Source organism: Glycine soja, chromosome 2 (assembly GCF_004193775.1).
Source record: "Glycine soja cultivar W05 chromosome 2, ASM419377v2, whole genome shotgun sequence".
In the NCBI taxonomy this organism is placed as follows: Eukaryota; Viridiplantae; Streptophyta; class Magnoliopsida; order Fabales; family Fabaceae; genus Glycine; species Glycine soja.
In genome coordinates this window covers 10,677,052-10,704,243 of record NC_041003.1, presented here as the reverse complement: position 1 = coordinate 10,704,243, position 27,192 = coordinate 10,677,052, and the positions used below count along the sequence as shown (strand labels likewise).

The 27,192-nt window shown below is 32.5% G+C and overlaps 4 protein-coding genes across 4 annotated transcripts; 2 read left to right on the top strand and 2 right to left on the bottom strand.

The window, feature by feature from the left end:
• Nucleotides 1–532: 532 nt before the first annotated feature.
• LOC114386793 lies at nucleotides 533–4,704 on the top strand. Its single transcript, XM_028346844.1, has 4 exons — nucleotides 533–804; nucleotides 1,377–1,499; nucleotides 3,949–4,051; nucleotides 4,159–4,704. The coding sequence occupies exons 1-4, from the start codon at nucleotides 710–712 to the stop codon at nucleotides 4,396–4,398; spliced, it is 561 nt and encodes a 186-aa protein (XP_028202645.1). The 5' UTR covers nucleotides 533–709; the 3' UTR covers nucleotides 4,399–4,704.
• Nucleotides 4,705–6,784: 2,080 nt separating this feature from the next.
• LOC114386776 lies at nucleotides 6,785–8,762 on the top strand. Its single transcript, XM_028346823.1, has one exon. It carries the CDS (start codon nucleotides 7,058–7,060, stop codon nucleotides 8,549–8,551), a length of 1,494 nt encoding a protein of 497 aa, XP_028202624.1. The 5' UTR covers nucleotides 6,785–7,057; the 3' UTR covers nucleotides 8,552–8,762.
• Nucleotides 8,763–13,242: 4,480 nt separating this feature from the next.
• On the bottom strand, nucleotides 13,243–13,804 carry LOC114372590. Its single transcript, XM_028330240.1, has 2 exons — nucleotides 13,505–13,804; nucleotides 13,243–13,395 (listed from the first exon to the last, which is right to left on the bottom strand). Exons 1-2 carry the CDS (start codon nucleotides 13,802–13,804, stop codon nucleotides 13,243–13,245), a joined length of 453 nt encoding a protein of 150 aa, XP_028186041.1.
• Nucleotides 13,805–20,692: 6,888 nt separating this feature from the next.
• On the bottom strand, nucleotides 20,693–24,745 carry LOC114386768 (transcription factor MYB106-like). The gene is made up of 3 exons (XM_028346815.1): nucleotides 24,469–24,745; nucleotides 23,921–24,050; nucleotides 20,693–21,813 (listed from the first exon to the last, which is right to left on the bottom strand). Exons 1-3 carry the CDS (start codon nucleotides 24,599–24,601, stop codon nucleotides 20,790–20,792), a joined length of 1,287 nt encoding a protein of 428 aa, XP_028202616.1. The 5' UTR covers nucleotides 24,602–24,745; the 3' UTR covers nucleotides 20,693–20,789.
• Nucleotides 24,746–27,192: the final 2,447 nt, after the last annotated feature.

Here is a 27,192-nt window from a genome sequence, read left to right as displayed (position 1 = left end):
AATCCCTTATCTAATTATCATTATGAAAAAATAATCACAAAGATATAATTAGAGGTACATACAAAAAGATTGGTGATTTTAGAATGTGTTATATACATAACTGAGTCAATAATAAAATATTTTTATGAAGTTTTAACATTTTTAGGTCAATTCAAGTAAGGTATTTCTTTACAATTATATGCCTTTTTAAAATATTAAAACTTAAAAAAAAATCTCAAATTTAACTAAGTTATTTCCTTATAAAGTTACAATACTCTAGAAGGATCACTATCTACATATTTTTTTAGTTATTTGAGATTATTTTTTGGTAATGATTATTAGATGGAAATATTCCATTGAAAAATAAATAAAAGTTAGGGACTCATTTGAAAAAAAATAAAAGTTCCAGGACTCAGTTAAAAGAAAAGAAAAAATTCAAACAACTAATTGGAAATTTTGTAAAAATACAAGGACTCGGAGTAATTAATTAAACCTAAAGATCATCAAAATAATAAATAAACCTTATTTTATCACTGTCATAGTGTCATGTTGAAGTAGCAATGTGAAAAGGGAAATAGGAAAAAAGGGAAATTTTCAGATTACTAAAATCGACCAAAACAAAACTTTGTGCGTTTTCGTTCTATTCGTTCATATTCCTCAGTGCAACACATCCAACAGCAAGACGCAAACTAGTAACAGAGAGAAAGCATTTCAAAGAAGAAACAAAACGATGTCGTTTATGCGAGGGGATTTTCTTTCTCGAACGAGGAAGCTCGTGAAGGGTTTGGCCAAGGCGCAACCCGCGTGGCTCAAAGCCATGGAACAGTTAATCTCTCTAATTTCTGATTCATTCTCTTCAATCTTTGTCTTTTGCATTCTGATTTTGCATTTTTCCTTTGCCATTTGAGAATCCCCCTTCTGGGTTTTTATCACTTTTGAAAAAATGGCACCTTTTTCGGTTTCATGATTTCACTTTTTAAAAATTCATTTTTTTTATTTATGTTTGCTGACTCCAATTAAGGGTTATGGTTGTGATATTCATTTTTCAGGTATTGGTCTAGATTTCACTTTCAGAGTTTAACGGTAAAAGGAATGCTTGGGATTCACTGAATTTTTATTTTGAATGTTTATTTGAGCATTGTGAGGATCCTTATTTATTTTTGTTTTGAAAAATTGTGTAATGTTTTTTTTTTTTTTTTTTACTAAAGGGTTATTGTGCTTGTGATGTTCTATTTTTAAGTCTTGGTCTAGACTTTCTTTTCTGAGTTTAATGATTTTGGGAATTTTTGGGATTCACTGAATTTTTATTCTGAATGTTTATTTGATCATGGTTATGGTTTGTTTGTTTTTTTTTTTTGGAAATTGTGTAATGTTTTATTGTTTACTGTGTTTATCAGGGCACCACCTGCAACGTTTCCTCGGTCTGCCGGGAAAATTCCGACCATTACTCTTCCCGAGGATGTTTATGTGAAGAAGTTTTATAAGAAATATCCGGAATCCAAATCCCATGACGCCATAAAGTATTTCCCTTTTACCTTGTATCTAGTTTTTGTTCCATTTGCAATGTTTGAGCATCTAGTTCTTGTTTCTGTATTGCTGTATGATGTGGTGCTATCTTGCTATGTGTCTGGTCTCTATGTTGTAATATGACGTGGCCACAAGAGAAAATTGTAGGCAAGGTTTTAAATTTAGGTTCGTGAAAATGAGGGAAATCAGAATGTCATGCCTATTTGGTTTAGGGAAATGTTTTAGTTACCCAAATGTCAATTTATTTTTACTTTGTTTCCTGTTTTAAAAATCTTTATGTGAAATGGTGAAAACAATGAAAAGTCAGAAAGTATTGCCTTAAAATAAACAGGCTCTTATCTTTCGAGTTCCTATTTGATTCCTAGTATAGTAGTAAGGATGAACTTGTTTCCTTGTGTTGTGATTACCCTGCAATTTAACAGTACCAGCACAATAGATTGCAACAGAAATTCCTAAACAGTATAAATGTCCATCTAAATCAGTGTTACAATATGGAAGAACTGAAATCCTAGTCTATCCAAACAGAATAGGCAATACAAGAGAAGAAAAAATAAGAAAGAGGGAACACCAGGAATAAGAGAATACTTCACAAATCCCACACCCTCTGCCACTTTTTTCATATAACAATTAACAAATTCTCTTCCTCATTTTCTCAACCATATTGGTTTTTTCCTGATTTGGTTACTATGCCTAACACTAACAGAATAAGTAACTCAACATTCCCCCAGTTACCTGATCAGCTGTCATGTGTACAGCCTGTAGCCAGCTACCTTTGCTGTAATGTAACACCCTGTTTACTAACTATAGTGTGTTTGGATGGAATTTTTAGATTGTGTCCCTTTCTTAGCATGATTATTTATCTGAATGTCTAAATAAGCATGTAAACTGCTTAGTTCAGTATAAATGTATAATACACTGTGCTAACAGGCAACTACAATAGTTAACTTTTGTGGTGTGGTTCTCCTTAGGTTCTTACACCTTCTCACTTGGGCTGTGCACAATAGTATGTGCTGTGTCTTTGATTTGTTTCTACTGATAATGTTTTCTTATATATTCTTTTAATGGTTGAGTTGAGATACTCAAGTGTTCTTTTTCCAATGAATGGGTTTTGATTTACTTGATTTCTTAAAACTTATTGAGTTTTTTTTTTTTTTTTTTTTGTATTACACATGTTGCACATTAAAAGAAAAAAAATATCAATATATGCTGGTTTTGTCAAGAAAAGCTCTCACGTATGAAGACAAAGATCTTACTTAGGTCTTGGGATTCTCCCACTAAGCTGGAGCGTGTAAGACAAATATCTCTTATATGCTCTAGCTTGAGGGGAAGTGTTGGAAATAATGTAATTATAGTAATAATGTTAATAAGGCAGAATTATATGTTAGCTAGAGTAATGCTATATTCTTGTAATTATGTGTAATTATCCTTGTATTTAACACTTAATATAAGTATACACTTAATATAAGTATATGCTCTGCCATGTAATTCAAACACACTAAATTCATTACATGTCCCTTGTATTTCCTCTCTAAACAGTGTCTTTGTTTGCAATATCAATTATATTCTTGACTGATGTTTATTTTGTTGATTCACGTTTGAGTTAGCCTTTTATTTCTAGGTAATAGATCTGTCATATTTTTTTTAATAGGCATTTAGAATCATTGTTGCTAAATAGTGGCACTGTGGCCGCCATGACGGAATGCGTGGCAGATTTTTTGCCAACCACCACATGCAATTTGTGAAGGGAATCCAGCTATGGCAGCACCATAGGCTGCAATGGCATGTTTTCCACCATTAATAACACTGTTTAGAATCTGGTTTTACTCTAGTTATAATGAATATTTCTCATTTAGAACTACTTTTTGTGGGGGTTCAAGTATATAATTGAGTTCCTTATTTCCTTGCTGTCAAAACAATGGAAACTGGAAAGAAGTACTCTAATTCTCTTTCTTTAATTTTTTGGACTTGCCCTTTTAGGGGGCGGGCTGAGTTCTTAAATATGTAACTATTAATAACCTGTTTCAAAACTTCTCTCTTGGACTTTGCAAAATAGTATATGTCTGTGTCTTTGTTTCTGCTATCTGATAAGTTATAATTGTTTGCTTATATTTTTTTAATGGTTATGAGAGATACTCAAGTTTTATTTTTCAACAAATAGTTTTTGATGTACTTGGTTTCTTAATTCAATGCATTATACATGCTGCACTATATGCTGGTTTTATCAATTTGCTAAGAATTCCTCAAAGGAATGGTTGTTACTAATTGATGGCTGACATATATTGGATGCATAGAGTAGATTAATATTTTGCATTTTGCCTCCATTTTCATTAAGAGAACTTTTAAGTAGGCTCTAACCCATGTCTGCCTTTTCATGGAAGTAATGAAGTTGAAGCATCAAATGCATTAATCACTTATTCATATACATGATTAATGTTTCAACAGGTTTCATGCTTTTGATCCCCCTCCGTCTCGTGTATTTGCCTTGAGGGTTCTTGAATTGAAGGAGCAGGGCATTAGTGAGGAGCAAGCTATGGCTATAGCTGATGTATGTAACCTAAATTGGTTCCTGAATATGTTATCTCTACAATTTGTTTTACCCTTTTGTCCTCTAACAATCAGTTGGATTTTTTTTCTTTGATTCCCGCTTTCTAGATGGAATATCTGACAGAGAAGAAGACAAAGAAGAAAGCATATACCCGTTTGAAGGAAATTGCACGTCTTCAAGGGAAGAGACTTCCTCAAAATCCATATCCTAGTGCCATCAAGGAGATACAAGCTGAGGAGAGGAAATATGTTCGTGATCGTTTCTTCAATCCCAAGATGCTTGAAATTGTGGAGAAACAGAAAGCCGAGGCAGCAGCGGAGAGATTGAGTCGAGGTGGTGATTGGTGACTTTTACGGGGGCTAAGTTACAATACATTGAGTGTTTAGCTCTTGAAAAATTGGCTCTGACAATAATATTTACCATTCAGCCACTGAAAAGTGCGTTCTTCTTCCCTGATATTAGGTGAAATATTTATTTGTTGTATTAGATGGCTGCAATAAAAAAATTTACCAAAATTTCATGCGCGGATCATTTCTTCCAGGCTACCCAAGTTTTGTTAGTAGCTAACACATGCCTTGAGGAGATCTTGTGTTAAGCTCTCTCTTTTGTTGTCAATTTGATCATTAACCAGTTTTTCATGGAGTTTCTTTGCACATGCCATCACTAAAATGTGTTTCCTTGATAAACATACATAGATTACTTGCTACACAGGGTTTGAAAGTATTTGCAGTGCCAATTATTGCTACGCAAAATTTACCACTATTATTGGAGTTTGACAAACCTTAAACCATCAACTATGAATTTCTCGTTGTAAATTCTGGTATAATTTGTTTTCTGTCTTTATACCGATTTCATCCAGATCGAGTTTCCAGTGTAAACAATTACATTGTTTGTTGAAGATTTCGAATGTTATCTCACGTGCAGTAAAGTGAGTATAATTTAGTCTTCAAAATATTTAGAAGCATGGCTTCCTGAGGGAATATGCAATGGTTGGATCATTCAAACTTTTTTTAAAGAGTTTGCTTTTTTGGTCTAATTGTATAAAAGAAAAATAATCAATCTAAATATCTAATTCACAGGAAAAAAATGCTAAGAAAATATCAAATAGTAGAAAATAAGAAAATGTTAAAGTGTATAATTTGTATCATAAAAACGTTTTCAAATTAACTTCCGGACTATACTCAATTCAAGATTGATTCCATTTGGATTATAACATATTCTCCTCCTAACAATAATTTTTGGAGATATTATCAGCAGGTTCTAAATTAAAGTCAAATTTATGTTAGAATAGAACTAAATAAATGAGTCATTTGGTTAATTTATTAAATTTTGAAATCAAAGATGATATAAATTGGGTTGATTCATAGAACCTATCGGCTTAGTGCAACAGTCTATGCAACAAATTGTACATGAAGAAAAGGAAGGAGAGTAGTGAAGATAAAGAAAAGAAAAATACTCACTCAGTTTTAAATTACAAAGATCTTTAAAATAATCAATATGTAGGTGTGAAAATGTGGTTGAAGAGAATCAAACTTGAGAAAAGTTCATCTATGCAGAGAAGCACTAATGGAAAAAAAATAAATCCCATTCTCAATGAGAATTTGTCCTGCATAGAAAATGAAGTGTGTCGTGAGGATCTAAAGAAAAATCATAATCTCTATATTAATGTGCCAGTTCTATTTTAAAGTACAAAGTCCGTAAATTAAATATAGAACAGCAGAAAGGGGTGGATTACACTGACTAAAGGATTGGTTACTGTTCGTTTCTACATACTTTTCTTCAAGGAAAAGCGATACCATTTCTTTATCTCCTTCCAAGCTTTGTCAATTTTGCTGTTGAAAAGAACTATTATAGTATTATGGAAAGAATATAAAAGAAATATTATAGTATGTAAAGATATTCTTTAGTGGACACTTTCACAGTTCTGGTTTTACAAAATGTCTAGACTGCAGCAAAATCAAACGAAAAGAAGATCACATAAATTATTGGATTTATATCCTTTTCTATCCAAAAAAAAAAAAACAGCAGCCTGTATGTCCACATGTGTCAGTTTCTTTAAACATATCTATGGAACTGATCCAATAATATTAGGACAAAACTTAGATCCTTGTTTGTTTTGATGTTTTCTTCTGAAATATCAAATATTTGTGTGTCTGTGTGTATTAAAACTTTGAATGGGAGGAAAATGTAATTAATAATTAAAACAACAAATATCAACAATAAAATCTTATTTTACTTGATGATGATATGGGTTATATGTAAAAGTGGAATTTAATTTAATTGGTTAAGTAATATATACAAGTTATTGTAAATTCTGACATTATCTTTGATTTTTTGGTATCAAAATAAAATTCGATTACATGAATTATATGGTTCGACACAATTAAAAACTAAAGATAAAGTGGTTAAAAAATGAAACTAAATTTCGTATCCAATTCTTCTTGCACGACCGCAAACTAAATTACACCACACAAATTTGCATCCTAAAATAAAAGGGATCCAATTCCAAAAGAAGAGAAGCAAGTGAGACCCCAATGGTCATTTCCAAATAATGCTTTGAAGTTGTGATGCGTAAAATTGGATCATGTTTCAGACAATGCCACTTCCCTTTCCTCACAAGTTGGTTGACCTCTTGCGTGGAAAGTGGAACAAAATCCATCTGAACCAACCAAAAATAAAAAAATAATAATAAAAAACTTGGGCTAAATATACACCACCACCACCATGCTTTGAGTCCATCACCCCCAAAATTTTCACATATTATTACAAACACAGAACCATTGAGTTTGAGTCGTTAACACAAAAACAAAGAACCCTCCTCTCATTCATTGCAATTCTTTTCCACCCTTTGTGTTAGTTAAACTTGCACCACACAAAAACACATCTTTTTTTTTTTTTTTTTGTCTCATTCAAATTCCCTCTTCAAACTTCAACTTCTTCCCCCTGTCATCGTCCACTCATTTGGCCCTCAAACTCGTGTTCCTCGTGCAAAGCCGTTCAACAGCCATGGACATAATAGCATCATCAATGGCACTTCCTTCATTGCAACCCCGCAACACCAACCTTTCAAAAGTTTCAATTTTCCAACGCTTAACACCCCCAACAACCTTAATTCCCTCATGGGCATGTTCCTCCAAACCCAATAACTCCACCACCCTCTCTCCAATCTCCTCAAAGTTTCCATCTTTCCTACGCTGCTCCACAAAACCAGACACCAGCGCCAACAGCGAGACACAGCACACCAATAATCCCAACAATGAACAACCCAATTCAATTTCAAACTCCCAGAATGCACCACAATCATCAGATTCATCATCAAGTGAAGCCTTTTCTTCATCACCACCACCTTTGGGGTCATCACATTCCTCTTCCTCAAGAGGGTTGGTGCTTGATTTGGGTCCTTCAAACTCTTGGGACAGTGCTGACATAGGTTCCCCAGTGGTGAAGAGGTTTCTGAGTGATGAAGAAGAGAGGTGGTACATGTGGTACCATGGGAGGGCAAAAGGGTACCCTTCTTCTGATTTGATAGGGTTGGCTGTTTCAAAGAATGGGGTTCATTGGGAGCGTGGTGGAGGCCCTGCTAGGTCAAGTTCTGATGTGGGGTTTGTGATTAGCTGTGGAAAGGATTGGTGGGGTTTTGACACTGGTGGCATTAGGCCTTCTGAGATGGTGATCATGTCTAGTTCTAGGGTTAGAGCCTCTAGTGCTGTTTACTGGCTTTACTACACTGGCTTTGTTTCTGAGAGGATGGAGTTTTCTGATCATTCTCTGGAGTTCAGTGTGGAAAACCCTGATGGAATGATCAATGATGGTGTGAGTTGTGGGAATGGAAATGGGAAAGGGAAGGTTTTGAAGTCCTTGCCTGGTTTGGCTATTAGTCAGGATGGGAGGCATTGGGCTAGGATTGAAGGGGAGCATCATAGTGGAGCTTTGATTGATGTTGGGTCTGAGAAGGAGTGGGATTCTTTGTTTATTTCTTCCCCGCAAGTTGTTTTCCATGGGAATGGCGATCTAAGGATGTACTATCACTCGTTTGATGTCGAAAGAGGGCATTTTGGTGTTGGGATTGCTAGGTCGAGGGACGGAATTAGGTGGGTGAAGTTGGGGAAAATAATGGGGGGAGGGAAAGTTGGCTCCTTTGATGAGTTCGGAGTGATGAACCCGTGCGTGACCAGGAACAGGAGTGGCGGGAACTATGTGATGACGTATGAAGGTGTTGCTGCTGATGGGAGGAGGAGCATTGGTTTGGCTGTGTCTCCTGATGGGTTGAAGGAATGGGCGAGGCTTCAGGATGAGGCGATTTTAAAGCCGTCGGACCAAGGCTGCTGGGATGATAAGGATGTTGGATCCCCGTGTCTGGTTGAAATGGATACAGAAGGAGATGAGTGGAGGTTGTATTATAGAGGTGTTGGTAATGGAGGAAGAGTTGGAATAGGAATGGCCATTTCCGAAGGGAGGGATATTGGAAGTTTTAGAAGATGGACAGGTTTCCATGTATAAGCTAGGTGTATGCCATCAATTATTTAAACATAGTCTAAATACAATGTCTTCATTCTTTATGAATTGATTTTTTTTTTTTGTTGAATTTGGATTAAGTAGTTTTGTGTTTAGCCTTATTGGTTATTGTTGATTAATACACTTTCTTGTACCATAAGATTTGAACTTGTCCTGATTTTTATGAATATGGTAAACATCTTCTAGCCCTGAACAACAGCAGGAATCCCCAAGCTATAAAATTTAACATTTGCTACTGCAATACTGTATTGGGTAGCAAATATGCAAGACAGATAATCTAACATTGTATTTTTTTTATTTGATTATCTCTGATTACTGATCAAATTATATTTGATTCTTTGGTTTATGTTGTAACAATAATTCTCTTTTCCTCGAGCATTTCTAAAATTGCAATGTACTCTGTGGGTACTAAAGGGGTTATGCTTGATAGGTGGAGAATTAGCCTTGCTTAACTTAGAGAACTATAATGGATTATGGATGTTGTGCTGCGCAAATTACCTCGATGAATGGTCTCTTTATTTTATAATCCTCCATCCTTTAAGGAGCTCTTGCATCATATAATCCCAATTTTGTCATTTGTTAAACATCCTTGCAAGACTTGCATCTCTGTTTGCCATTTTATCTGCTTTGATATGTATATTGAGTGGTACGTGCATATTATTCCTTCATTAAATGTTGCTTTGTCTACGAAATATAATTCAATATGTATGAAGCTTAGTGAGTTCCAATGTTCCATAAAGATTCATGTCATGCATGTTTAATGGTTGGTTGTTCCCTTTGAATGGCTAAAGTCATGTTTGGACAATAATACATCAAATTCCATGTAATTGTTTCTGCTGATTCCTCTGCACCTACCATGTAAACATGATTGTTTCTTGAACAATATAGTTCAACAAAGGAAACCTACCTGGTTCAAAGCCATGGAACAGAAGAGTTCATCTCCGACTCTCTTTCACTATCCTTCATTTTTGGGTTTAACAAAGAGTTTTAGCTTCATTATCTCCTATCAGTGTCATTTCATGTTGATTTCTTATTTTTCTTGATACATTTTGGAATTCCCTTATGGGTGTATATCATGCGATGATGTGAGGCCAATTTTCATCCAAAACAGTATCTTTTTGGATGCTTGTTAATTCTTTTCAGTCTTGTAGCGAGTTTGCCTATCTGGTAGCATTCTTTCCAAAATCAGGTCTAACAAGAAGCAAAATTTTTTAGTTTTTGTTTCATATCTGTTCATCAAGTTCCAAGGATGGAAACACAAACACAATCAGTTTGAGTCCAATCACAAAAAGCATTCTGCATTTCACTTTTGAGTAGTGATCCTTTCTTCTCTGACTCGGAGTAAGGATTGTGATGTTTATCATATTCATTTTTACAGTCTTAGTCTACACAATTCAGTTTGTGTCATTTGCAATTTGTTATGAGTTTGATTTTATAGATTCTCTCTTATGATCATGAAGGAAAATTTTAAGTACCAGCTTCTGATTCCTAGTATAGTAGCAAGAAAGAACTTCTTTTTTTGGCACATTCAAATTGAATTTTTTTACCGTGTCCTGCTCCTATGCCCTACCATTTATCTAAATCAGTTGTGTTTCTAACAGGAACTTAAATAGGATTTAAGTTCAAATTTGGACATGCATATCTACTAAGAATAAGATCTTCAATCTGTCAAAGAAAAGAAGATCTTGAAAATTGTGTAGTTAACTAGTTAAGTATGAGTCACGGATACAGTAACAATATTTTGCTCTATTATTGTAGAAAAAGTATCTTATTTCTCAAGAAGTAATTTTCATTAAAAAATTCCTCTATTACGAAGATATTTTTTTCTTGTAAAAGAAAATAAACTTTTAGCTATTTAATCCAGTAAACTGTAGCGAAATATTAAGCCAAAACCAAATCGCTGGTGTTAGAATAAAACTAAATAAAACGAATCACTTTGATTAGTTTATAAAATTTCGGAATCAATGATCAATGATAATATATATTACATTTAAAAATTGAAGTGGAACAACTAGAACTTGAAACTTTTTGGTCCGGTACAACAATCTCTGCCACAAGAAAATGAACAAGTTTCTCAAAAGAAATGAATATGTATGTGGGTGTGAAAACAACTCAGCTAGTGGGCTCTACTGATCAATAAGGTGGTCCCAAAAAGGGAATGAATGAAACTAAAGATTGGTTCATAATGTTCTATGCTTCTTTCCTTGAAGAACAAGAATACCATTTCTTTATCTTCCTCGAGGAAAGGGTTGTTTATGCTTTTAACCAAAGAATTATTAAATTTTGTAAAGATAAATCTTCAAAGAACACTGTCTTAAATATATGAAATGCTTCATCTCTACACACCACCAAGTTATTTTGTCGTATGTAAACAACGAGGTGAGTTTTTTTTCTCTAATTTTATTTTTATTTTTCATTCAGATCGTCTCTTCAAGCTTATTTGTGGGCTCTGAACTCTGATATGTTATTTTTTGTTTGCTTATTTATTATATGCAACCGTAGAGACAAGACACAGAACACCAACAACATATAACTGATTCATCATGAAATGCTTCCTTCAACAAGGCTAGCATGGCAAAACAGTTTCTATTTTTTCTTTCTTTCTTGAAATTAGCTTGACAATGACGATGGTATAAAATACAACATAAGACTAAGAGTACAATGCAACACAAGCTCATACTTTATTATTAGAGCCAAAGTTGTGTGACTATTAAATATATTTTAATTATAATCATTTATGAATGATTATATATAATACTTGATCTTCTCACTTGATACGTCTAGTGTGGGTAAGCGGGCCGGTCCGTCCGCATAAGCCTGCATTGACAGCGGACCGGGCTAGTCCGTCCCGCATTCTTATACGGACCTAATAAATTGGTCTGTTCTCGCCCCGCGGGTCAAACGGACCGGTCCGTGGGTCTAGTTTTAAAAGAATTTTAATTTTAATAAAAATGCAACACAATCAAATTAAGTTTAACATAAATGTAAATAAAATATCAACAATTAGTCAATTGCATAAATAAAATAAATAATGTCTTAACAAAAGAAAATTCAAGCAATAAATCTAAAATATGAAACTTAAACATCTCCAACAACAAATGATTCCATATTTGAAGTACCTTGAGCCTTCTCCATCTCCGCATCTTCATATTCTTTTCTTAAAACTCAAAACGATAATAAATATTAGAATCAACTCAATTTAAGTGATTAAAAGACAACAATTATTACACATTATTTACCTTGCTCATCAAATCATATTAACCAATTTTTAGTACATATTAAGGCTTGCACATTATCACCAAGAAGCCTAGTTCGATATTTGTTAAGCACACATGAGCCAATACTAAATGTCGATTTGGAAGCCATAGTTGTAATTTAGATGCTCAAAATATCACAAGCCAACAACGAAAGATTTGGATAAGCGAGATTCTTAAGGTACTGTAGTTGGTGGCATTCTCAAACCATGGATTAAACGGACTTATGGACAACCCGTGGACCAAACCCGCATAGTCCACGGGTTAAGTAGGGTGGACTCAAAAATATTGCATAACTATGAACTATTTAAAAAAATTGATCTGTTACCCGCGCGGACTATAGGTTCTGCGGGCCAGTTCATGAACCTGGGTTCGTTTACCCACCCCTAGATACGTATCTCTTATGGATGTGTGTGCATGTGTGTGTGATTACATACTAGATATTAAACTCTTCCTTTTTCTAGCCAAATCACTAATAAAAGGTAGTGAGATTATGCTTAATATGAAACACAATGTAATTAGAAGAAATAAAATAATTTTGTTTTGGATTTTTTTAATAATGAAACAAAAAATTGATCATTCCTTTCTTTTACCCTCAAATTGGAGAGAAGAAGAGAAATATTAAATGAGATGAAATAAAGTGCAATTTATAATATTTTTTTTATTTCATTCTATTTTAAATAACTCAAATAAAAAAATAGTCTTATTTTATTCTATTTTCTTTTACAAATTTTAATAAAACATAAAATTTTATCTAATAGTACTAAAGAATGGATTAAAGAAAAATAATAGTAAGAACTGTACTTGCGAGATTTATGAGAATTATAATTGAACAAGAAGGGATGGAATGAGATCAAACACATTTAGGTGAATACTTACTAAATTAATTTTAAATTAAAATGTTTATGTTTAAATATTTTTATTCTAAAAGGCAATCTCATAATAAAATTTAGTATAAATTTTTTTATTTAACATAAAAGTTACTTTTAAGTTCTAACTCAAAATTACATTTTGAGACCAAATATGAATATGATTTAAAATTACATTAATTTATATTTCAACGTAATTATAGATGATCTAATGTGAATCTATACAACTATGAATTATACTTCAACAAGAAATTGTATATTTTATGTTGTTTCTATTTTAAAAACAAGTTTGTTGTAGAATTTTATATAAAAAATTAATATAATGAAAAAATTATCTAAAATTAATTTAAATTAAAATTAATTTCTCAAAGTGAGATCAAACATATAATTTTTATTTTTATTTTTGACAAAAAACAGACTTATAACATTTAATTGAATCAAAGATTCAATACAATTAGTAACATAGGATAAGATGGTGTGACTCTAGATAATTTATGAGCAGCTCCATTTACTTGTGTTCTTATAAAAGATAAATCATAAGATTCATTTAAAGTTAGGAGGTTCCTGCTATGTTGAATAACAGAACCTCTATCTCGGACTCATCTGGATCGGATCGCCTTATTTTATCCACTACTCCTTTACAATCCATCTCGAAGGTAACAAGGGAATAACCTCTTGCTTGCATAAACTGAATAGCTTCTTCTGACTGCAAAAGTTTAAAGAATAGTTGAGGGAAATTAAATCATCAACACTCGATGGAGCAAGCTCTCCACTTTCTGACGAAGATGCAATGAATCCTAGCAACCTGCATTAACATGGCACGAAGCAAAGATGTGACTAGTGGTCTCAACATCAATGTTGCACAAAGAACATGTAATTGGGCACGAGACTCCACGAGTACGAAGCTTGACCCATGAAGGAAGCATGTTCCTGCACAATCTCCATAAGAACAATTTGACTCTAGGGGAAACATCAATATTCCAAAGCAATTTCCAATCTCCTTCAACTATCAACTCATCATAATCCACAAACTTCTTCATCATCATGTAATAAGCACTACGAACAGTGCATGTACCATTTTTGATCGGTGAGAGTCCAGATGCGTGAATCTCCATCTATCATAGGCAAGATAGGTGTAGCAATAGCTTGGACATCTTGTAGTGAAAAGATCTGATTAATAGTATTGATGTCCTAGTAATCATTAATGGGAGAAATAATATTATTAGAAACTTTTAGTTCCTGCCCACCTTCCACCATAGGTGTTGTAACACAAGCATTCTCGTCCTTTAGATGCATGGTTGTGATGGGAGAAATAAGTCAACACAATACTAAACTCTATAACAGAGTAATAGGCAGCGGAAATAAATTTTTTCAAACTTGTAATAACCTGTGAGAAGCACTAATAAAATATAGTGCGCAAGATAGAAATTAAAGAAAACATAGACACAATTTGTTTAACGTGAAAAATCCCTCAATGCAAGGATAAAAATCACGGGTCATCCAGACCAAAGAAATAACTTCACTATAATAAATGAAGATACAAGATAACCTCCAACAAGTGCACTAAAACGTGTTACAAATAATCAAATTGAAACAAACCCCCAATTGGTACAATAGAGACAAGAAGATAAAATCCCAAAAAATAGAGCAGATAATGTAAAACACTTATCTCTCTCTCCAGAAATCTTTTTCCCTATCCAACCGGACAATTTAAAGTATCATGCGTGTAGAAACTGTTGTCCAAAAATTAACCCGATCCAACGGTGAACAAATCCGCAGATATAATCTGAAAAACGCTCTTTAGTGGGTATGCGAAGATTACAATGATTTTTCCTCTCCTTTCTCTCTCAATGATTTCTAATTTTTTTTCCCTCTCAAATGAGTCACTCCCTGTGTATACATCTAATCTGACCCATCTCCACTTAAATAAGTGAGAAAAAAAGGTCTTCTCATTTGGGTCTTTACTTCACATAGGAAGGAAGCCAAAAAAACCAAACAAATTAAATCTCCCCCTCACAACTTTGTGGAGGTGACCGCCAAACCGGCGATCTCACAACAAACTTCAACTTCCCTCTTAGTAATGCCTTAGTCATCATATCAACACCATTATCATCGGTATGAATTTTGGTCAACTCTAACAACTTAGCATCCAAAGCATCTCGTATCCAATGATACCTCATATCAATATGCTTAGACCTTGAATGAAAGGTTGAGTTCTTACAAGGATGAATAGCACTCTAACTATCCACAAATAGTAGATATTTATCCTAAACAAAACCAAGCTCCTGCAAGAATTTATTCACCCATAGAAACTCTTTGCTTGCTTCGGTAATGGTAATGAACTCTGCCTCTGTAGTAGACAAAGCTACACACTTTTGTAGCTTGGATTGCCAAGTCACACCTCCCCCTGCAAATTTAATCAAATAGCCCGAAGTGGACCTCCTGAAATCAATGTCTCCAGCCATATTTGAGTCTGAGTATCCCACCAAAGTAGGTTTATCACCACCAAAACAAAGCCTCATATCAACAATATCATGATGATACCTCAAAATCCATTTCGTAGCATTCCAATGCTCTCTACCTGGGTTTGACAAGAATCTACTGACTGTACCAACAACATGTGCTATATCTGGTCTTGTGCATACCATTGCATACATCAAACTTCCCACCACAGATGCATAAGGAACCTGTTGCATATCTAATTTCTCAGCTTCATTTGATGGACTCTGTTTAGAACTCAGCTTAAAATGAGTAGCAAGAGGAGTGCTCACCACCTTAGCCTTTTCCATATGGAATCTGTACAACACTCTTTTGATGTAGTGTTCTTGGGACAACCACAATTTCTTCTCTTTTTTTGTCATGCATTATTCTTATGCCAAAAATCTGTTTAGCAGCTCCCATGTCCTTCATGGCAAATGACTCACCAAATTGCTTCTTCAACTTGTCAATCCTGGAAACATTTTTCCCAATAATAAGCATGTCATCAACATACAATAACAAGATAATGAAGTCATCATCAGAAAACTTTCTAACAAAGACACAATGGTCAGAAGTAGTCTTCTTGTAGCCTTGCTCACACATAACAGACTCAAACTTCTTATACCACTACCTCGAAGCCTGCTTCAAACCATATAGGCTCTTTCTCAACTGACACACAGTTTTCTTTCCCTTCAACATGAAAAACATCAGGTTGTTTCATGTAGATCTCTTCCTCCAAATCACCATGAAGGAAAGCAATTTTTACATCCATTTCCTCTACCTCCAAATCAAGAGTAGAAGCGAAACTTAACACGGTTCTAATGGATGATATTTTCACCACAGAAGAAAAGATCTCATTAAAATCAACACCCTTCCTTTGACTATAGCCCTTCACCACTAATCTGGCTTTGTACCTCGGAGATGTAGAGTAACTCTTATGCTTTACCCTATAGATCCACCATTTATTCAAGGCCTTCTTATCCTTAGGTAACTTCACTAAATCAAAAGTGTGATTATCATGTATGGATTTCATCTCATCCTTTATTGCATCCAATCACTTTCTCTTTTCTTCACTTTCCATGGCCTTTCTAAAGCACTAAGGTTCTCCATCATCTGTTAGGATCACATACTCATTAGGAAAATACCTCTTAGAAGGTTGTCTCTCCCTGTTGGACCTCCTGAGTTGAACTTGAGGTGGTTCGGTAGCATCACCAAGATTTTCATCTTGTGACATGCCATGCTCCTCTTCATCATCATCATCAACAAGAACCTCATCTCCAGGTTACTGGCAACATAATTCTGAACATCAGTATTTAGATTCTGAATAGGCGGCTGAACTGGTTGAAAATCAGCCACACCGTTGTCTTCCTTGGGTGTAGACTTCTCCACCTTATCAATGTCTTAAATGGTTTGGTCTTCCATGAATTTCACATCACGACTTCTAACAAGCTTCTTCTCAACAAGATCATAAAACATGTAACCAAATTCATTCTCACCATAACCAATGAAGATATACTAATGAAGATACATTGCCTTGACTTTGCATCCAACTTGGATCTCTCATCCTTTGGAACATCCACAAAAGCGTTGCAGCCAAAAACTCTTAAGTGATCATACTTCACATTCTTGTCAAACCAAATTTTGTTCGGCACCTCACTATTCAAAACAACAATAGGACTAAGATTGATAACATGCATCGTCGTGTACAATGCCTCACCCCAGAAGTGCTTGGGTAACTTTGCTTCAGAGAGCATACATCTCACTCTCTCGATCAATGTCCTATTCATCCTCTTCTCCAAACCATTCAGTTGAGGAGTTTTAGGAGGAGTTTTCTCCTAAGCAATACCATGCTGCTTGCAGTAGACATCAAATGGTCCATAATACTCACCACCATTGTCAATACGAATGCGTTTCAGCATCTTACATGACTGCCTCTCAACTAAGACATGAAACTCCTTAAATTTCTCAAGAACTTGGTCTTTTGTCTTCAAAACATAGACCCAAAGTTTCCTGGAATAGTCATCAACGAAGGTAAAAAAAAAATAGAGTGCACCACTAAAGAATTTCACCTTCAAAGGGCCATAAACATCTAGATGCACCAATTCAAGCAACTTAGATTTTTTGGAGGGAAGATGCTTCTTGAAGGATACTCTGGTTTGCTTACCAACCATGCAATGAGAACATTTCTCTAAATCTGCATTCTTCAATCCTGGAAGTATATCCTTCTTGGCTAAACAATTCAGCCCATTCTCACTGATATGACTAAGCCTTCGATGCCACAAAGATGCCTCCATATCCATAGCATTCACACTGTCTCTAGCAACCAAAGCTTTTGTCCAATACAACTTTGAAATTTTCTCCCCCTTGACCACAACCAGGTTACCCTTGGTGAGTTTCCACTTTCCAGAACCAAAGTGGTTATCATAACCAACATCATCAAGTACTTGCACAGAGATCAAAATGAAGCAGACATCTGGAGCATGTTTCACTCCTCTAAGTAGCAATTGCATTCCCATGTTGGTTTGCAAACAAACATCACCAACACCATTCACCTTGGATCGACACGCCATCATTACCCATCTTTAAGACTCCAAAATCACCTGGAGTGTAAGATATGAAGAACTCCTTCCTGGCTGTAACATGCAGTGTAACACCATTATCAATTATTCATATGCTTTCATCAGATACAAGATTAAGTGAATCAGGGTCATGGAGAATAACAAGATCATCACTGGTAGCAGTAGTCACATGGTCATCATCATGATCCTTCTCTATTTGCTTATCCTTTTTGTCTTTACTCTCCTTCTTCCATAGAAAACAATTCCTCTGGACATGCCCAATTCTATGACAATAATGACACTCAACATTCTTGTACCGAGACCTGGAGTTGCTCCTGCTCTTGTCTCTATCACCCTTCATATGCTCCTCTAATAGAAAAATTCATTAACCAAAAAGCTTTAATACCACTCTGATGAGAGAAATAAGTCAACACAATAACAAACTCTATAATAATGTAATAGGCAGCGAAAATAAATTCTCCAAACTTGCAAGAACCTGTGAGGAGTACCAATAAAGTATAGAGTGTAAGATAGAAATTAAAAAAAAAAACAGAGACACAATTTGTTTAACATGGAAAATCCCTCAATGTAAGAGTAAAAATCACGGCTCGTCCAGATCAAAGAAATAACTCCACTATAATCAATGAAGATACAAGAGAACCTCCAACAAGTGCATTAAAACGTGCTACAAACAGTCAAATCAAAACAAACCCCCAATTGGTACAATAGAGACAAGAAGATAAGACTCCAAAATATAGAGCATATAATGTGAAACACTTATCTCTCTCTCTAGATATCTTTTTCCTAATCCAACCAAACAATTTAAAGTATCACGCGCGTAAAACATGCTATCCAAAAATCAGCCCGATCCAACGGTGAACGAATATGCAATTGCAATATGAAAAATGCTCTCTAGTGGGTATGTGAAAATCACAATGATTTCCCCTCTCCTTTCTCTCTCAATGATTTGTAACAGTTTTTCCCTCTCAAATGAGTCACTCCCTGTGTATACATCTAATTTGACCCCTCTCCACTTAAATAAGTGAAACAAAATGAGTCTTCTCATTTGGGTCTTAACTCCACATAGGAAGGGAGTCCAAAAAATCCAACAGGTTATACATGTTTCCATATGTGAATATCCTTTTCATTTCCAAGTTTCCATCTAAATCTCTCTTTTAAGACCACCTTAGATGAAAATAAGCTTTGCCAGACAAAGGATGGGTTATGCCCTAAGGTTGCACCCATAAAATTCCTCGAGTAGTATTTAGCTTTGAAGATACGTGAAAGCAAAGCATGGCCAAGTTAAAGGCATGTAGATTTCAAAATCCCAAAACCACCATCACTCTTTGATATACACATTTTCTCCCATGAGATCCACTTAATTCCCCTTGTATCTCTTTTTCCAAATCTCCACCAAAAATAATTCATCATAATTTGAAGTTCATCCCCAAGAAATTGAGAGATCAATTTAGATGCAACATTTATCTAAAATCATATTAAATAGTATTTCAAAATAAATTTAGATGATTCAACATGAATACAAAAGTGCAATCCAAAGTGTGTTTTCTAAGACTAAAAACTAAATGTACACTTCAGATTTCGAGTGTATGGATGAAAGTAAGAAAGAGATAAAGAAAAAATAAATAAAAGAGAAAAAAACTCAGATATAATAATGGATAATGTAATAAGAAATGAAGGTAACAATAAAAAGAAAAATTGAAGGGAAAAAAAAATGAATGTAAATACAAATATAGTAAAGTTTTTCTTATTTCTTACTAATAACCTATACTCTAGGATGGAATAAAGTAGGACGCCAGAAACACGGATCTTGGAGAGCTTGTAGTCAGGGGATCAGACTCATTTAGTGCAATCTGAAGCATATATTTATTTCTTACCTATATTATGTTTTCTATACTAGGTTCTGAATTATGCAGAATATATTGCTAGAAAATGGTTCTAATCCGAGAATGCTAATTAACCAGAGTATTAAGATGCATTATTTATTATAATAGAACTCTTGGAAGCTTGTTGAGCACCTTAAAAATATTAAATTACATTATTAATTAATATCAATAATTTTTTGACCGTTATAATATATAAGCACATTTGTTAAAAAATACAAAACAAAAAATCATTCACAATAAAATTATTTAGAACTTTTTATTTTCTGTCAACATATGCCTTTCTTATTTTATTTTTTGAAGTACACCACGTAAAAGTGTAAATATTGCTATTAGAGTTCACATGATCTTAAAGAACGTGCTCAATATATATTGAGCAGTGTACGTCTACGTATTAAGGACCATTACATGAGGAGCTAAGTCTAATATCTATTAGATATGTATTTTTAGGGAAAATTTAATGATGAATATATTTTTTTTGTTGATAATTATTTATGATTATGATTAACTTTTATTATCATCAAATATTCCTTATAATTTTTCACACCAAATCTGATTCAGTTATTTTTTTAATATGATAGTAGTGCATATATGTAGAATATCCATTAATTTTGTTGATAAATATTTCTTGTTAGAAAATTAATACCACCCTTTAGTAGGATATTTCTCTCCAATTACTTATTTTTATATTCATAAGATTTAAATCTTAAATCTTATTTAAGAGAATTAAATTCACATTCAAATTAATGATTTATTCTGTTTTATTTAATTTATTTTAAAGGTTAATACCAATATTAATTAATCACTCCATTGATTCCTATATACTTAAACTACTCAGTTTAATACTCATATATATACTCTTTAACCAGTTTAAATCCTTACATATACATTTTCTTTTACTTCGTCTGAATCCTAACAATTTTAGTTGACAGTTACTAAAACAGATTAAAAAACATGTATAGAGAGACTAAAATTAGTAATTTTTTGGTATAAGATACTTAATTATTTTTTTAAGTATAAAGATCAAATAAATAATAAATAGAAAGATAACTGAAAACCTTGTGAAGAATGACAAAAGGAATGTATTATTTCTCTGAAACAAACAAACGTACTACATATGATAACATGGTAGCTAGCTAGGAAAATTGTTCACTTATAACTAACTAATTAAGCATGCCATTCCAATAATCCTTATTCTCCTCGAATTTCACATGCAAGTTCACCGCCGCTAAATCTTCATTGGAATCAAAATCGTTTTCGAAACCCACCATATTATTGACATTGCTAGAGAGATGCGTAAATGTGACATTATTATTGTTGCTATTATCATCACCATAATAACCAGCACCTCTTAATGCCTCAACAGCCACCATAATATCACCGTCATCGTCTTGCAAACATGAAATCGTGTCGTACATTATTGTCTTCTCATCAGTTTCAACTTGTTCTTCTTCATTGTTGTGTTTGGTGAAGTACCTCCACGAGTCACTACCACCACCATTCACGGTTTCAATTGCACCCTCACTACTTGTTGTTCCTAAACTTTTGGTAATAATGAACTCATCCAGGGTGGTTGGAGGGAGTAAATAGTTCTCATTGATTAACCCAACGTGGTTGGTTGAGACCATAGCGTTAGAGTTATTGTTATTATTATTCATTTGCACGCTCTCGGGGAAGCACAAAGTGGATGTTGGAGACTCTAGGTCATCATTTGAAAGCATCATGGCATACATGCTAGGCACATGCATGGTTTTCTTCTTGTCGTTTAGTGATGAGTATTTGTTAATGTTGTTGTTGTTGTTTGACCATGAACTTTGCCACGCTTTGAGCACGTCGAGGCACGGTGGTAGTGAGTGTTGTTTTTGTTGTAGGGGTGTGATTTTGTTGAGAACGAGCCTCGTAATTTGTGTTGAGGAAGGAGAGGACATAGGTCCGAGGTTGTTTTGTTGTTCTTGTAGTTTGGATTCTCTTACGAGTCTGGCTTCGGCTTCGAGCCGAGCACTCTCCCACTGAGCCATGTGGCCAAGGTTCGAGCCGTCTTTGGAGTAGGCTAGGGACTCATTTTTTGGCTTGTGGGTTGTTGGGTCTATGCCCATTTTGTCCAGCCTCTTCTTGAGGTGGGTGTTCCAGTAGTTCTTGATCTCATTGTCTGTTCTCTTGGGCAAGTGAGATGCTATGGCTGACCACCTGTATGTCCATGCAAAATTCAACTTCAAGATATAAATCAATATGGATGTATATAGTTGTTATGAAGTTGCATACAATTTTGAGAGAAATTATCATATATGATTTCCAACAATGTTTTAAGTAAAATATATACTATTAAGATTAATTTTTAATTTATGAGAAAAATTATTCAAATTTAATTAAGTTTTATGTGCAAATTGATCTTGGTTCATATTGTATATTTCTCTTCTTATTTTGGGGTGTCATAAGTAGAAGGAAAAAAGAATAGAAAAAGAAAAAAGAGAGAAATATATGAAACATATATAAAATGATGTAATAGAAAAGAAAGAAATGTAATAAATTAAAACTGAGAGATAAGAAAGTGAACTTATGAATATAATTATTATATATATATATATATAAAATATTAAATAAACTTGTTTCTGAAATATTCCAATCATTTAAATTGTATGATAATTTGTTATAAATATTTTCTTAATTATTATTTTCTCTGTTCTGAAATAAGTGTCACATTAAAAAAAATAATCTTAAATTAAAATAAGTGTCATATTTAACTTTTTAATGTAATATTAATTATTTTTCTATTAATATTTTTAATAAGTGTTACTTAAACTTTTTTAATATAATATTAATACTAAGGTTTGTTTTCTAAATTTAGAAAACAAACCTTATAATATTAATATTACAGAAAAATTTAAATAACATTACATAGAAAAAGTTAAATAACAATCTAGAATGATATTTATTTTAAAACAAGAGAATAAATAAAAAATATTTATTGATTTTATATTTTAAGATAATAAATATAAGTATTTTTTATTATATTATTAAGTATTTAATGATAAAGATTCAAATCATTCGGTTGTTTTTTCACTTTTTCTTATGTCTTTTCCTACTTTTCTTGAATTGAAAAGAATAGTAATAAATTAAGAAAAACTAAAGATTAAGAGGAAAAGAGTGTTATTTTTTTAATTGAAAACAACATATAGAAAAAAATAATTGGGTACTGCTAATATCGATTGCACAAATGCTGAACTGCCTGTAATTTCATTAACTATAATATCAGACTTGTTTATTTAGCGAGACTAAATACAATTTTCCAATAAAAAAGCGTGTATTTAAAAAAATTGTTATTAATATTATTTAAGAGAATTATTAACAAGATCATGTTGTAAAAAAATATAGTTATGTACTCAAATGCACAAAATAAGGTATATTTATATTTACCTTTTTTCAGATAGCGTATTTATATTTACTTGATTTAAAGTACATCATGTGTGGTTTATACTATTTAAATTAAAATTCTATAATAGATTATTGTTTTAATATATACAATCCTGTTTAGAACCTAATTATCCTAATTATAGTGGCCTCCGGCCAATATGTTTAACATTAAAACCTTCTTAAGAAAAAATTTAACTAAAGATTTTGAGGTTGTCACATGATCAATTATTTAATCTTTCTAGCTATGTCATGTGTCTATCAAAACAATTATTCTTATATTCGAAGTCCCACGTCTTTTCAAAACAATGATAATTATCAGTTAGTTAATTGATTAATAATATATACATTAATTTGTCAATAAACTGATAGCATTTTTTAAAAAAAAAATCAATAACAAATTAATATCTCCCTCAATTTTTTTAATTTATCTTATTTTTACATAATGCATATAAAAAGAATTATCGACAGTTAAATACATACTATGGCAAATTACGTGATTAACCGAATACACCCAATGCAAATTGAATGCATTAGGAAATGTTAGTTGCAACTTGCACGTAAAAGTACAATCACGAACATAAATTACGCAGGGTGACAGGGTTTATGACAAACCATTTATTATTGGATGAAAGAGAAAACGTCAGTGCGAAGATTTAAAAAAAAATATATAATATATGCATATAATATATGTATATATATAAAATTGCGTATCATCAACTTTAAAATAACTTTTATTATTTTTGAAATTAATCTCCCAAAATCGTGTAAAATATTTGTTGGGGGAGTTTTTATTTCCCTATGTATATATGTTGTATCGTTACTCTTGTTAGTTAATTACTATTCTATATATTATATGTGATCCATGACAGAAATCAGGACCGACCTGTTTCCTAGAAGGGCATGAAGTTGAATAATGGTTTGCTCTTCCTGCAAGCTGAACTTCCCTCGTTTTATATCAGGTCGGAGATAATTCGACCATCTAAGTCTGCAACTCTTTCCACATCTTCTAAGCCCTGGAAAACAAAGAGTACGTGATAGTAACTCATTATTATTTTCATGTTTAAAATATAATGTTTAAGGATTTTTTGTAACTACAATAAGGTAAGCAAATGCACTTTAAAAGATAAACTTATATTTTATTATTATCTCAATAGTTGATGTTTTAATCAACAATACTTTCTTAACATTAATCGTCTTTGATTATAAAGGGTGCTTATCAAGGGTTTTAAAAAACAATCCATGCTAACATCTAGGTTTGTAAAGTGTCTGTGACCGTAATTGTGATCGTAGGCATACGGCCATATTTGTTTATGATTTCTCATAATATAAAAAAAATATGAAATTATAATTATGATTTTAATTGTAATTTAAAGCCTTGATGCTTATATAACGTGTAATAAATAAATGCAAAAATGATTTTGAATTGATTACCAGCTTTTGCAGGCAATGCACGCCAGCTTCCATGGCCATGCTTTTCGATGAAAGCAATGAGCTTTTGGTCTTCCTCCGGTGTCCATGGCCCTTTCTTTAGCCCTGTCTTCTCACAGCATGGTGACCTTCCCATATTGTTCAACCTAGCTATATATGTAACAAACTAATTGTAGGTTGATGAGGGTCTTGCAGCCTATATGGAAATTTAGTTGTAGAGAAATTTCACACAAAAAAAATGTTGTAGTAGAGAATAAGAGAAAAAGAAGGCAAGAAAACAAACTTGTGAGAGTTCAAAGGAGGCACGTTGGAGGGTGATGCTATATATACTAGGAGAAACTAAGTGTTAATAAATTGATATAATTATGACTCAGTACCCATACATTGTAAGTCAGGTCATATACTTAATTTGACACACCTATGTTGGAGTGGGGAATTTATTACAAAAATGTGTTGAGATGTCTCCTACATTCACATGCATACAATTACACGAACAAAACAAGCTGATTTATAAGATAAATGTGGGTTACAACTTACAAGCATTTCTATTTTTTATATTGACGTCCATTAAACTAAAAGATTATATCAGATAATTATTTTTTTTGGCACATATCAGATAATTATTTATCGCCTTTATTTTGGTTAATAAGAACAAGATATAATAACAGATAATAACGTTTCAAAATATATGTCATCATAAAATTTATTTATATTAATATTGTACACCAAATAAGCTTTTTATATGGTTCTTGTATAATATTACTTGTATCTACTAGTATTTAATTCTTCTTTCTCTCTTTTTATGAAAAATAATACAATAAAAGTTTGAAAATTTATTTAATAAATAAAGTAAATTGAAGCATATTAGCTTAAATTGTTTCGATATATGTCATAATTTACAAATATCAATAGTTTTTATTATTATTCTTAAGATTATAGTTGCATAAACATTTTTTATAGGCAAACAAATATTATTGATAGAGTACAAAACGTATTTTAATCCATATATGATAGACGTTTTTAAACTGAAATCATTTGAAAATATAGGCGACTAGATTTATATATGAACCAATTAGAAAAAGATAAAATTCTACATACTACAATGAGGACCAAGATTGAACCTTAATGAAATATCCAGCATACCATTAAGACGAAAAGTTCCTTGACGAAAAATAATTGAGTTCCGAAACAATTAAACAATCATAAGGACCAAATTAATTAACCTCTGCATGTCAAACAATATACTAAGCCTTTTTATTCTTCCTTTTAACAGACCTCCATACTGATAACAATGAACAACACTATAGGAAGGTAATTAATGCCGCATTAAAAAAGTTTACCCAAGCATATACTCCTATGCGGTATCACACACACATGTAGCTAGTCTTAAACAAAAATAATAATAGGTTTCCCTCAAGTCACTTAAAACTTGTCCACTGCATTGATCATCATTTTTTTTATACCAAAAAACTAAGCATGCAAAATAGAGTTGCTTAGCCTTCAAAAAACCATATAAAGAAATCATGTGTATGTTGAAACTATATACTATAGAAACTTAAGATCCACGATCAGTTGTTATAGTATCACAAAGAAAAAAATTATTATTAGAAGTATTAGAAAAAATAATAATTTTGTATATCTTTAATTAGTTTATTGCTACGTATAACAGTGGACGAAACACCTTTTTCAACCAAGCATCTTCCACATCGATTTAAAAACATTAAATAGTACGTGTATAATATAACGTAATCTGAAACATAATTATTATTCATAATACCTTTATAATCACTGACTATTTCATCCAGAACAATTTACACTTAACATTTTTCTTCAAATAAAATGGCATTTGCTGTTTTAAATTTTTTTCTTGAGTGAAAATATTATACCGAAGATAAGTTAATATGTTTTGCTTTTAAGTAGAAGTATTTCAGTAACTTAATTTAGTGATAAACATTAATTTTATCTATAATTTATATTATAGATTAATTTGAATCATAATGTTTAAATGCATTCAATTAACATTATATTAAATATAACGAGATATTTGTATAAATCACCATTAAAGTATTTTTTATCAAATAAATTATTTTTCTTTCAAATTTAAATTTATAAAAGAATGTATTTTATATTTTTATTAAAAAAATATGAATTAATTACTTTCTTGAATATTTTCCATGTATGTAGTTTAATATTTTACTTTTAATTAAAATTATTAATACAATATATGAATACCGGTAAGTTCCATATTAATTTCTTGAAAGTTGTAACTAACAATAAGTTGATTTGAAAGTTACTCCATTATACCTATTCTAATTATTCTGATTCCATTTCTATTCCGTCTAACAACATAACTTTTGACCTTAAATGCTTATGAAAAGCAAAAGTGAAATTTCTAAATGTATTTATACACACATACGTACACAAATGTAGTAAAGAGTAGTGTCACACAAAAAAAAATACGTGAAAGACTTTCCAACCATCTTTTCTTACGTGTTTACTTTGGTTTGAGTAGTATAGCTCATTATTAATTACCTTCATAATTGACGAAATAAATTTTCACTGGAAGCGAAGATATTGTTCCAGCTACATATCTACTGTCGTGCTTCAAATTTAATTTCTTTTTCAACTTTACATATCGTAACATAAATACACCAGTGAATGCATCCAAGCAGGTTCTTGCGACTAATTATTTATCTAATGGTACTTTTAAGCTTCTTTCTGTTTAAC